This window comes from Mustela putorius, unplaced genomic scaffold, assembly GCF_011764305.1.
Source record: "Mustela putorius furo isolate JIRA1106 unplaced genomic scaffold, ASM1176430v1.1 tig00003962_pilon_pilon_pilon, whole genome shotgun sequence".
Taxonomy (NCBI): Eukaryota; Metazoa; Chordata; class Mammalia; order Carnivora; family Mustelidae; genus Mustela; species Mustela putorius.
The window spans coordinates 8,274,588-8,288,166 of NW_025422106.1; the positions used below are offsets into that span (position 1 = coordinate 8,274,588).

General features: G+C 42.1%; 1 protein-coding gene across 3 annotated transcripts in view; it reads left to right on the forward strand.

Moving 5' to 3' along the window:
• Positions 1–13,579, forward strand: part of TOM1L1 (target of myb1 like 1 membrane trafficking protein) — a 57,528-nt gene that overhangs the window by 16,825 nt on the left and 27,124 nt on the right. For all 3 annotated transcript variants that reach the window (XM_013053677.2, XM_004747363.3, XM_004747362.3), the window contains exon 7: positions 836–952. In XM_013053677.2, the coding sequence (XP_012909131.1) occupies positions 836–952 (117 nt within the window). The remainder of the gene's footprint in view (positions 1–835; positions 953–13,579) is intronic.

The window sequence follows — 13,579 nt, forward strand, 5'->3', positions numbered from 1 at the left end:
TCAGTAAGTGGTAGCCTTATTACTGGCATTAATTGTGCCAACTGACTTACATTTACTTTTTTTGTTTATAACTGTTTATCAGAGGTCCAGCTAATCAGTTATTTTTTTTTTAAAGATTTTATTTATTTATTTGACAGAGAGAAATCACAAGTAGATGGAGAGGCAGGCAGAGAGAGAGAGAGAGGGAAGCAGGCTCCCTGCTGAGAGCCTGATGCGGGACTCGATCCCAGGACTCTGAGATCATGACCTGAGCCGAAAGCAGCGGCTTAACCCACTGAGCCACCCAGGCGCCCCAGCTAATCAGTTATTACTGATGCTTATTTATGTTCTGCTCTGAAGGAACTGCCATTTAAGACTTTGTATTATTATTCATATTCTATAAAAATTCATGTGATTGATTCCTCTTAGAATTTAATGCAAGAAGAAAAAAAGTGTTTTTCTCTTAATTTTTTTTCTTCTTTTCTAACACCATGGGAAGTAGAAAATGTTCATTTTTCCCCCCTTGGTTTTGCCACTAATATTTGCCATTTTGTCCAGGTTCCGACTATAGTCACCTTTTCCCTTCTCCATATTGATTCTAATCTGACTTTTTTCCCTTTCACTTTTAACTTTCTTAGCGCATATTTCTAGCATGAATCTAGAGATTTGTTATGTAAGATCTCAAATCCTTTCAGAAGGTAACAAATTGTACGTTTATTAAACAATTAGATACTTAAATAAATTTGAAATATTAAATTCGGAAAAGTCTTTTTTCTATTAGAAAATATCTCCTTGGTAGCAGAAAACAAGGTAACCATTCTTCATGTCACACTTGTGATTGTGTTGCTCCCCACAGATTGGAAAGTTGCACAGTGAATTGGATATGGTGAAAATGAATGTGAGAGTGATGTCCGCCATATTGATGGAGAATGTTCCTGGGTCTGAAAACCGTGAAGACATAAAGCTTCTACAGGTGTGGTATGATTTCAAGAACAGTCACACAGTCTTTTTAGGTGTCTTCTATCTCAAGGCTCTGAGAATAACTTTAATATTGTCTAGTTAATCTTCGGTGATTTCTAAACTTAACAAGGAGATGTGAGGAGGTCTTCATCACAAATGTAATTGTTACTTAGGCATAGTTCTTAATCTCTCCCAATAAATGATTTAACAATGTCTTGGTCATATATAATCTCTGTTAGTCGCTGTTTTAAATATGCACAAGTTGTCTTTATATCCATCCACTCAACAAACATAATGAGTAACAACAATGGTGCTAAGATATAGAAGTGAGGAGGCTGAACTAGTCCCCAAGGAACTTATGTCTAGTGAGCAAGATAGTTTTGTCAACAGCCAGTTTAAATTAAGTATTGTAGATGCTGACATAGAAATTTGTTTATCATGCATTGGGATCAGGGGGTGGGGGTACAAAGAGAGTGGTGAAGGATTTTGGAGAGGTTAGATGAAGGCAGTACTCACTCTGTGGAAGAAGATATGAACAGTGCATTTGTACCTGTATGTGCATGTGAGGAAAACCACTGGTAGTTCATTATTGCTGAAACCATGCCCTCCTAGACGTTTCCCTGTGTCTGTATATCCCTCTAATAATTCTAATTCCCAATTTAAATTTTTTTCTTTCTTTTTTCTTAAAGATTATTTATTTATTTATTTGACAGAGAGAGAGAGAGATAACGAGAGAGGGAACACAAGCAGGAGGAGTGGGAGAGGGAGAAGCAGGTCTCCTGCTAAGCAGGGAGCTGGATCCCAGGACTCTGGGATCGTGACCTGAGCCAAAGGCAGATGTTTAGCGACTGAGCCACCCAGGCACCACCCCCCCTCCAATTTTAAATTTCAGAACACACTTTAACACATTAACTTAGAGGGGGGAAAATCAGTTTCTAAGTCTTTTTCTCCAGACCAAGTTACAGAATTTTATCTTATTTTTATATTTCTTTGACTCCCACTCCCCACTGCTCATGCTGCTGTTCCCGTTCCTTTAACTTCTAAGACTATTAATAGGTAACATTGTTCTTAATCATTGCTTACTTGAGAAATAAATGGTAAAAATTTCGTCTTTCAACATTACTACTTGAATATTCCTGCTATGTCATTGAATCACTACTAGTGGTAAACTTGGAGCATTTGCATGTCCAAAAGTGTCTTTTTGCTGCCATATCAAGTGCTAATAGTTTGGCTAGACACAAAATTCTCAGGACAAAATTCTTCAGTCCTTCCAAATACTGCTCCATTGTTCTCTTACACCCAATGGTGCTGATGAGAAGTGTGAGTTAATCTGATTCTATAAAAAGTATTTTATAAAAAGGTTTTTTTTTCTTATGGCATTTATGAGTTTTGTTTACCTTAATATTTCTGAAATTTCACTATATGTCTAGGGATATCTGTTTATATGTGCCTGTGTGTGTTCCCTTTATTGATCCTGCTTAGAACATGATAGGCCTTTTTACCCTATTCCTGTCTGGGTATTTTTATTCTGGGAAATTCTCAGCTTTCCAAGTATTTCTTTTCTACCATGTGGTCCCTTAATATGCAACTTTTCTTAGATGACAAAGCTTCCAGTTGTATTTTTCTTCTCTCTCAAACATTTTTTAAATACTTTTTCTCTTCATTATTTTGTGTTGTAGTTCTAGGCAATTTTCTCAATTTTATGCATTTCTCTGAAGTTTTCACATCAGTTTGTCTCTTCAGCCCTTCCCATGAACATTTTATTTCAAAAACTATGTTTTCTCAGGGCACTGGAGTAGATCAGTCAGGTAAGCATCCAACTCTTGATTTTGGCCCAGGTCATAATCTTGAGGTGGTGAGATCCAGCCCTGCATGGGGCTCCTCGCTCCGAGGGAAGTCTGCTTGAGATTCTCTCCCTTGCCCCTCCTCCCGCTCTTTTTCTCTCTCTTTCAAAAAAGTAAATCTTTTAAAAAATTGTTTTCTTAAAGTTTGGATTTTTGTAACTTTTTTTTTCATGGATATGCCCTCTTCTTCTGTCTTTCTAAGGATAGTAATTATTTTTAAGTTGCTTTTTCCATTTGCTATATAGATTCTCATTTCTTGATTGCAAATTCTTTTTTTTTTTTTTAAAGATTTTTTTACTTATTTATTTGACAGAGAGAGAGAGGGATAACAAGTAGGCAGAGAGGCAGGCAGAGAGACAGAGGGGAAAGCAGGCTCCCTGCTTCCGAGCAGAGAGCCCGATGCGGGACTCGATCCCAGGACCCTGAGATCATGACCTGATCTGAAGGCAGAGGCTTAACCCACTGAGCCACTCAGGCATCCCGATTGCAAATTCTTAATCACTTCTTTCAGTTACGTTCCTTAGGTATGTGCTGGATTGCTGATAGTGAACTCATTTGTGGATGCAATTCCCTGGCATCAGCCTGCATTCTGTGTGACACAGCTCACCTGTGCCCGTGGGGAGGACACTCGCAGCGGCCTGTGCTTGGTACCATTTTCAGAGTGTGCGAGATTGGCAGGGGATCATGCTGGATGGGACATGTTGGTAGCTGGTCTTCTGAGTTATATACTTCCTATCTTTCGTTCATGCTACCAGTAACTGGAAGTAATACCCCATGTCTCTGACCCAAACATGACTCCCACCTGGCAAGAGATACTCCTGTCTCAGCTCTCTGGTCTCAGATGTGGAGAGATGCATGGGCCTGCTTGTCCTGCCTGGTTGTTTCACAGCCGTCCCTCAGCTCTCTCTTAGCTGCCCCTTGTGCGATTTTGTTCTAGCCTCTGTAGTCTCTGGGCGTGGCGCATCCATCCTTCATTTTTCTATGATTTCTGCCGCAGCACTCCTTGTGGGCAGTCTTCAATGTCATGGGTTGTGCTTTCCCCTCATCCAGGAGTTAGCAAACTGTGGCCAGTGGGCCACATGAAGGCCTTGGTCTGTTTTTATGCCACCTATGAACTCAGAAGGTTTTTAAATTTTTAAAATGTTTTTGTAAAAAAAAAAAAAAAGTTCATGGGTGTCTGGGTGGAGGAGGTCAGGTCATGATCTCAGTGTCCTGGGATTGAGCCCCTCATTGGGCTCCCTACTCAGCAGGGAGCCTGCTTCTCCCTCTGTCCCTTGCCCCCACCCCCACCACCGCCGCCACTTGTGCTTTGTTTGTCTTTCTCTCTCTGTTTCTCTTGCAAATAAATAAAATCTTTTATAAAAAAATTCATTTTGGGCACCTGGGTGGCTCAGTCAGTTAAACAACTGTCTGCAGCTCAGGTCATGATCCTGGGCAGATTGAGTCTCCCATCGGGGTCCCTGCAAGAGCTTCTTCTTCTTCTTCTTCTTTTTTTTTTTTTAAAGATTTTATTCATTTGGGGCACCTGGGTGGCTCAGTGTGTTAAGCCTCTGCCTTCGGCTCAGGTCATGATCTCGGAGTCCTGGGATCAAGCCCCGCATCAGACTCTCTGCTCCGCAGGGAGCCTGCTTCTCTGTCTCTCTCTGCCTGCCTCTCTGCCTACTTGTGATCTCTCTCTGTCAAATAAATTTTTTAAAAATCTTTAAAAAAAATAAAAATTAATTAATTAAATCTTTAAAAAATTTTTAAAAGTTCGTGTCTTAAGCTATATCTGTGCAGGTTCACTTCCAGAGATTCCTAGGGAGTCAGATAAACCTCTTAAGGAACCTGCACCACCCCCTATGCACTATTAATGGATTCGAGTTTGTGATACCTCTCAGGTACCCAGAGATAAGAAGAGGATTTAAAACCACAGCTTGAGAACATAAAGCCCCAAGTGAGGAGTGGTCAGATCTGGTCTGTACAGGTAATTGAGGACTTTCTACTCACTGCAATGGCAGAAGGGAACCCTAAAGGGGTAGAAGCTGAAGGACACTATAACTCAATAAGAGGGCGCCTGGGAGGCTCAGTTAGTTGAGCGACTGCCTTCAGCTCAGGTCATGATCCCAGACTTCCAGGATCTCGTCCTGCATCGGGCTCCCAGCTCCTTGGGGAGTCTGCTTCTCCCTCTCACCTTCTCCTCTCTCATGCTCTCTCTCACTCATTCTATCTCAAATAAATAAAATCTTTTAAAAAAAATTTTTTTAAAAGATTTTATTTATTTATTTGACAGAGAGAAATCACAAGTAGACTGAGAGGCAGGCAGAGAGATAGAGAGGGAAGCAGACTCCCTGCTGAGCAGAAAGCCCGATGCGGGACTCGATCCCAGGACCCTGAGATCATGACCTGAGCCGAAGGCAGCGGCTTAACCCACTGAGCCACCCAGGCGCCCTAAAAAAATTTTTTTAAATAAAAAAAAAAGTAACTTGATAAGATTTTTAAAAGATTCATGTGGTGATGTTGAGATAAGTTCTAAAGAAGTAATACAAAATTCTAGGAAACAGTTGAAGACATCATTTACCACTTATCTTATATTACATTCTGTGTGTGGGAAATGACCTCTGTGGTCAAATAAGTTTGCAAAACTACCTATTATATTTCTCCTCCTGGAGGTTCATAAAGCTTCTTAGTATAGTAAAGGTCCCTCAGAGTCTTTTTTACAAATGTATTTGACCAGAGACTCTACATTGCTGAGCATGTTGGCGTCCTATAGAACATCAGTATAATATGCCTTGAGAAACAAATCAATATTTTAGATCAGAAGCTTTAAGTGTATTACTTTTAGAGTATTTTACAATGGAACCTCACCTCATTTTGCTAAGGAATCTTGGGTTTCTTGACTTTGGACAGATCATTTTATCATCTTTGGACTTTGTTTCTATATGTATAAAATAAAGAGCTAAGAGGATACTTAACAAAGGTAGTATTAATATATCCAATTAGGAGACTAAAAGGAAAATTAATCATTAAATACAGTTCCTATGTATTAATCCTTTTTAAAAAAATCTTCCGCTGGGGCACCTGGGTGGCTCAGGTCATGATCCCAGGGTTCTGGGATCGAGCCCCGCATCAGGCTCCCTACTCCACGGGAAGCCTGCTTCTCCCTCACCCACTCCTCCTGCTGTGTTCCCTCTCTCACTGTGTCTCTCTCTATCGAATAACTAAAAAATCTTTAAAATTTTAAAAAAAAAATCCTCCACTGAAGTTTTTATGGATAATACATTTTTTAAAGGTTTGTATTTTTATTTATTTTTTTAAAGATTTTATTTATTTATTTGATAGAGATCACAAGTAGGCAGAGCAGCAGGCAGAGAGAGAGGGAGAAGCAGACTCCTTGCTGAGCAGAGAGCCCAATGCGGGACTTGATCCCAGGACCCTGAGATCATGAGCTGAGCCGAAGGCAGAGGCTTTAACCCACTGAGCCACCCAGGCGCCCCTGCTTTGTTTTTGTTTTTAAAGGTTTTTTATTTATTTGACAGATGGAGATCACAAGTAGGCAGAGAGGCAGGCAGAGAGAGAGGGAGAAGCAGACTCCCTGCTGAGTAGAGAGCCTGATGTGGGGCTCCATCCCAGAACCCTGGGATTGTGACCTGAGCCGAAGGCAGAGGCTTTAACCCACCATGCCACCCAGGCACCCCTACGGATAATAAATTTTGTGACTCCTGATGTATAATAAGCATGTTAACTAAAATTTAAAAATTAAACATCAAAGTAAGACCATGGGATGAATAGTATTTTTCAGAAATGGCCACAGCAGTATTTCCAGTGCCACACGGGCTTCCCTGGCTTTCCAGAGCTTCTAAAGTGACATGATTTGTGACTTTTCTCCTCTCTTCATCCATCTGTGGCAAACAGTCCATCATTAAAAATGTATGCTGAAACATCCCCTTTAAATACACGAATCCAGCTTTATACTGTGTGCCATCCTGGAGAACACAGAAATGGTTTTTGGGCCAGAGTCTTCGGGTACAGATGTTTGATTGCGTTTTGCAAGGATGATGCTAATATGCTGTTTGGATGCCAGCACTTAGGGCTCCGTGTTGCCTTGAATAATAAGGAGACTTGGGGTGTAAATCAACATTAGAATACCACTCATGGGCCGTTGAAGCTGAATGCGTTCTGGCACCAGACCAGCTTGTTGTATGGATCCTACTGAATTTGTAACTTTATTTTTCTTTTTATGTTTCTCTTTAGTAACACAAAGAGATCTCATGAGGAGTGATCTTCTTACATTCTTTTCACAAGAATTGAAATCTTTTTCTTGGACACTCAATTAGTTCATAAAAGAAAACTATTTCTCTTCTCACGACACTTCTTGACATCAAGTGTGAGAGGTTCCCCCCCCCCACCACCTCACATTAGACAGTTCTGACACTAACTACCCAGAGTTAGCACAGACCTCACCGGGGAAGGGCTCAGTCCTGGGACACCATCCCCACTTCAGATGCCTGTTGCAAAAATCTGAGGATCCCATACTTCTGACCAGTAAGCTGTAAACTGGGGGTTCCCAGAACCCCCTCCTTTGGTTGGACCGTTTGCTAGAATGCCTCACAGAACTCAGGGAAACATTTATATTTGCTGGTGTTATGAAGGGTACAGATGAATAGTCAGGTGAAAGATATATAGGACAAGGTCCAGAAGGCTTCCAAGAGCTTTTGTACCCAAGGAGTTGGGATGTAGATGTGTTCACCTACCTGGAAACCTGCTAAACTTCTTGTTCTGGGGTTTTGCGGAGGCTTTATCACATAGACATGTTGACCATTACCTCTAATCTTCAGCCCCTCTCCCCACGCAGAAGATGGAGGCTAGGGGTGATTGAGGCTAGCTGAGCTTCTGACTGTGGCTTTGTCTCTCTGGTGACCAGCCCTCTTCCAGGAGCCCACCAAGGGTTGCTTCATTAGAACTTAAGATGCTCCTATCACACAGGGAAGTCCCAGGGATTTAGGAGCTCTGTGTCAGGAACCAGGGTCAGAAACCAATAGAAACCAATATATATATATATATATATACATATATATATATATAAAACCTATATGAAATATATCTTATATTTCATATAGGTTAGCTATTAAGGTGTCCCAGCTGTGTATGGGCTTTTTTTTTTTTTAAGATTTTATTTATTTATTTGACAGAGAGAAATCACAAGTAGATGGAGAGGCAGGCAGAGAGAGAGAGGGAAGCAGGCTCCCTGCTGAGCAGAGAGCCCGATGCGGGACTCGATCCCAGGACCCTGAGATCATGACCTGAGCCGAAGGCAGCGGCTTAACCACTGAGCCACCCAGGCGCCCCTGTGTATGGGCTTTTTTGATCCATCATCCCATCTTGATAGCCTCCAGCTTCTCAAAGTTAGTGTATCTTGATAGATGGGTGCTTTTCAAGCCCTGTACCTTTATTGCCTCTCCTATCCTTGGGGTCCTATATGGTTTTTCAGCCTTTGAGGGTTTCTCATTTTTTTCTTGAATGCTTAGGCATGTATGTTAAAATAGCATGATATTATATCCAGCATTTTTTTTTTTTTTAGGTATTTTGTTATCAGGAAGGTTTTCAGGCTCCTGAGTAGAATACTGTGCTGGAAACCAAAAACTATACAGCTCACTTTTTCTAAAAATTTAAGTAAAATTCGCACAATAAAGAATTAACTAGGGCACCTGGGTGACTCAGTTGGTTAAGTGTCTGCTTTCAGCTCAGGTCATGATCTGGGAGTCTTGGGATCCAGCTACATTGGGCTCCCTGCTCAGCGGGGAACCTACTTCTCCCTCTCCCTCTGCCTATACACCTGCTTGTGTGTACACATGTGCATGCGCTCTCTCTCTCACTCACGAATCTTTTTGAAGAAATAAAAAGAATTAACCATCTTAAAGTATATGCTGTAGTGGCATCTAGTACGTGCACAATGGAGCCAGAACTTTTGGAACTAGTTCCAAAAAGCAAATGCTATACCCACTGAGCAGTCTCTCCCCCTTCCTGTCTTTGCCCAGTTCTACCTACCTGCTCACTGTTTCTGTGAGTTTACCTATCCTGGATATTTTATGTAAGTATAACCATTGACTGCGTGGCTGTCGTGTTCGGTTTCTTTCACTTCTGCATCACTAACCTTGTTTTCAAGGTTCACTCATGTAGCACCTGTCAGAGTTGCATTCCTTTAGTGGATAATATTCCATTGTGTGGATATGCTGCCTCTTATTTATGCATTTATTAGTTGATGGACATTTGGGCTGCATTCACCTTTTGGCAATGAATGCTACTATGAACATTCATCCACCAGTTTTATTTTGTATTCCTGTGTTCATTTCTTTTGAGAGTATTCCTAGGAGTAGCACTGCTGGGTTGTATGGTAATTATGACTCTGGGTTTAACTTTTTAAGGGAGTATCAAACTGCTTCCGGTGGCTGTACCATTTTACATTCCCACCAACAACGTACAAAAGTTCCAGTTTCTCTGCTTCCTTGCCAACACTTGTTTTTCTCTGGGTTTTTTGTTTTGTTTTGTTTTTTAAATAAATAGCTGTCTAGCAGGTGCGACATGGTATCTTACTATGATTCTGATTTGTGTTTGCTAATGACTGATGATACCAAGCATCACTATATAGCTTTTGAAAAGGTAGAATACCTCATGTCATCCTTGCTTGGAACCATCCAGTGGCTTCCCGTCACCTTGGAATAAAAACCCTGCCTCCTTATCCTGGCCACAAAGCCCTCCCTGAGCAGCTCCTGCGACCTCTCTTTCTACAGCCCACACAGCCCTTCTCCTTGGTCCATTACACTGACCATGTTCTGTGGACACACCAAGTTTGTTCTTACTGGGGAGGATTTTGTGCTCGACCGTCATGATCCCCCTCTCTTCTAAAGGCCAACTTTTTCTCGTGACTCTGAGCTGAGTATGTCACCTCCTCTGAGAAGTCTGTCCTGAGTCCCCAGGCACTGGACTCTTGATTTGTCTCCTGCCCCATCACCATTTCATCCTCCCCCTAACTCTCAGATGCTTTTCTTGAATATTCAGTTGCCTCTGCCTTCCAGAATGGAAGCTCCACAAAAGTCATCAGACCTAGAGCTCAGCTTCTGACTCCCAGAGCAGTGCCTGGATATGATATAGTCACTCAAAAATACCTTTGATAAATTAATGTTTTCTTTCCCCAGATTTTGTGTAATTTAAAATAAACATCTTGGGCTCTTGCGTGGCTCCATCAGTTAAGCTAACTGTCTTCCTTCAGCTCAGGTCATGATCTCAGGGTCCTGGGATGGAGCCCTGCATTTGGCTCCTTGCTCAGTGGGGAGCCTGTTTCTCCCTCTGCCCCACCCCCCACTTTGCACTTGCTCACTGCCTCTCTAAAAAAAAAAAAAAAAAAAAAAGATAAAAAATAATCTTTGGGGCACCTGAGTGGCTCAGTTGGTTAAGAGTCAGACTCTTGATTTCAGCTCAGGTCACGATCTCAACACTGTGGGATTGATCCCCGCATCGGGCTCTGTGCTCAGTGCCGAGACTGCTTCACACTCTCTTTCCCTCTCCCACTTGTTCATTCTCTCTCTCCCTCAAAATAAATAAAATCTTTAAAAAAAAAATCTTTATCCTTGCTATGAGAGAGACTGAATCCTTTTTTTTTTTTTTTTCCATTTCGATGGCTGGTTGTCCAAATAACATTTACTAACAATTCATACCATCTCCATTAATTTCGAACACTCCTTCATCATATTCTGCATTCTAATACAGGGACATCCTTCTGGAGGCTGTTTTGTTTTGTTTGATCTGTTTATTCAGCTCTGTGCAGGCATCCTACTATTTTAATGATCCTCAGTAGGTATTTTCATGCCTTTGTAGGGTTGGTCAGTGAAACAGATGGCATGCTCAATTTAGATAATTTGAGGAGAGTTTAATCAAGGTACTATTTATTCAGCAAGATATTGCAGGGTTTAGGGAAACTACAGGAGCTAGTTCACTATCCTCTGCTATTAACTAATATCCCGAGGCCTAAATAGACAAGAGGGAAGTTTTGCCAGAACCCAAAGGAAAGAATAATGGAGGTGCTTTTGGTGGAAGGAGTAGAGGGAAATATGTCCAGATGTCACTCTCCTGACTTCCTTCAACTTCCTACCAGTGGTACTGCTTGCTGGGCAGGGGACTTGGTGAGGTGATCCCTATCAGCCAGGCCCCAGGGCATGGAACAGGCCAGACTGAGTGGTTGGTGCATCTGGAGCACGAGAAGCATTCAACGCGTAGGAAAACTCTGAATTTCATTGGCTTTTCATGGCTTTTCTGTGGTCACAGTCTTATGATGCAATTTATTAATGTTAAAACCAGCCTCTGTACTTGGAATCTCTCCTGTTTTTGTCTGTGGGTGCTTACCTGCTACTAGCTCTTCTGTTTATTGGAGCCCGTTTTCTGTCTTTGTCCCCCCATCTGAGATCTGGTATGTCTGAACTCCCTTCTTGGTTCTTTCAGGCCAAACAATTAGATCCTGAAGCCCCATTACCTAGCCGGGCTCCTGCTCTTTGTGAAACTCAGAGGCGGGGAAACTATTTTGTGTAGTACATACCTTTCCCTGCGGCCATGTAGCTCGTGGGCTTTGACCTTCATTGGGGGTGGCCCCAAGATGGGGTACAAAGATTCTGAGCGGTGTCCCATCTGAGTGTTGTGATGCATGAAGAGTGTCAGCTCTGGTCACAGGGTTGAAACGTCGTGGAGCGAGTCTTCCTTGCCTCCTTAGCGTTTTACACTTGGCTTTGGGCTACTTTACTCTTCCGTACCTCTTGTTTCAGTCTTCTGTTTTTGTCTTAGTCTTCTGTAGGAGAAAGGAAGCTCTGGGGTATAACAGGAGATGGGGCGCCTGGGTGGCTTAGTTGGTTAAGCGTCTGCCTTCAGCTCAGGTCATGATCCCAGGGTCATGGGATGGAGCCTCACTTCTCATCAGGTTCCTTGCTCAGCAGGGAGCCTGCTTCTCCCTCTCCCTCTGCCTGCAGCTCCCCCTGCTTGTGCTCTCTCTTGACATCTTTCTCTCTCTGTGTCAAGAAAAGAAATAAAATCTTAAAAAAAAAAAAAAAAGTGCAACTGGAGAAATCCTTAGTCTAACTTAGTAGAGAAATTTAAAATCAAGTCAATCTAAAATTTCATCCTATAAGGATAATTTGTTATCAGTTTGGAGGAGGGGGGTAAAAACAGTAAAATAAAAAGCCCTCCACTGGACATTTACTGCCTCTACCATTCAGAAACTTGGGGAAGGGACTTGCAGTGTCTCTGAGACTATCTTCCTTCCTTTATGGTGACAAGTCATAGAGCTGAAGGGAGAACCTTGTTCTCCTGAACCAGTGTTCTATCCATTATACCAACTTGCTTCTCATTTTGAGTCCAGAATTAACTTTCTAGTATAGGTGGCTCACCTGTTTTTTCCTAGCTCTCTAGCTAGGTTGGAAGCAACTTAAAGGCAGTAACCAAGTTGTATGCTTTTAAATCCATACAACTATGCATGTTTATTTATAGCACATACTTTGTACACTGAATGAGTTCATTAAATTTCTTTTTTTAAGATTTTATTTATCCATTTGAGAGAGAGATAGAGCACAAGCAGTGGCAGAGGCAGAGAGGGAGGGAGAAACCGACTTCTGCTGAGCTGGGAGCCCAACCGTGGGGTTCGATCCCAAGACCTGGATATAATGACCTGAGCTGAAGGCAGAGACACTTAATCAGCTGAGCCACCCAGGTGTCCCGAGTTCATTACATTTCTGTTGAATTGAATGGATTGATGCTCTTTGTTGAAGAATTAATGATTTTAGGACAAAGGAGCTAAGGAGCTATTGAAGACTAAGGCTTTTGGGGAAACAAAGTTTTGATAATATTTGGTTAGGAAAAAGGATCAGGATTCTACTGAGTTAATGATCTTTTTGAGTATAATTTTTTTTTTTAAGACTTTATTTACTTATTTGACAGAGAGGGATCACAAGTAGGCAGAGGCAGGCAGAGAGAGAGGGGAAGCAGGCTCCCAGCTGAGCAGAGAGCCTGAGATCATGAACAGAGCCGAAGGCAGAGGCTTAACCCACTGGGCCACCCTGGCGCCCCTTGAGTATAACCTTGACCGTTAATTTATTCAGCTGATATCTGTAAGGGAAAGGACTATAAGCAAGTGTTGCTGAGAACTGTTCAGCTTTAGGTTGGGAGGGGTAGTTTTTAATTTTTTGCAGATAAAGATGTTCTCTGGAGCTCCTGCAGTCTGAATGGGGAGAACAGAGAGGGAGGAAATATGTTATGGGCTGATAATAAGAGTATCGCCATGCAGATATTATTTTGAGAGAAGGCTTGCAAGAAACACATTTCTTCCCGTTTTCTTTTTCAGGGAAGATGGTCAGGCACTTCAGTTTTTCTTTTTATCGAGTTGCACTGTGTTGCTGAAAGTGGGCTGCTTACAGTTGGAGTTGAAAGTGCAAAAGAACCTCCTTCCTTAATTCCTGAGTCCTCCCTGGAAGACTTAGAGCCATCTGGATGTCAGGAGGAGAAGCCCTTAATGAGCTCTTTTGTTTTGCTCCAAAGACTTTTGAATTGATTGTTAAATTCCCTTGAACTGAGAAGCCTACCTTTGCTTTGATATGGTATTTAAGGGGGGCAATTCCAGGGGCTCTGTGAGGGACATATGCACCAGCAGCTGTTACTCTGTTTTGACTCTCTCCCCCTCTGGTTCCCCACTTCCACAGCCCTGCAGGTGCCTGCCAGTGGGGGATCTTCTGACCCATCCTCTGGGTTCATTGGTGCTTGATCTAGGCTCTTTCCAGGTG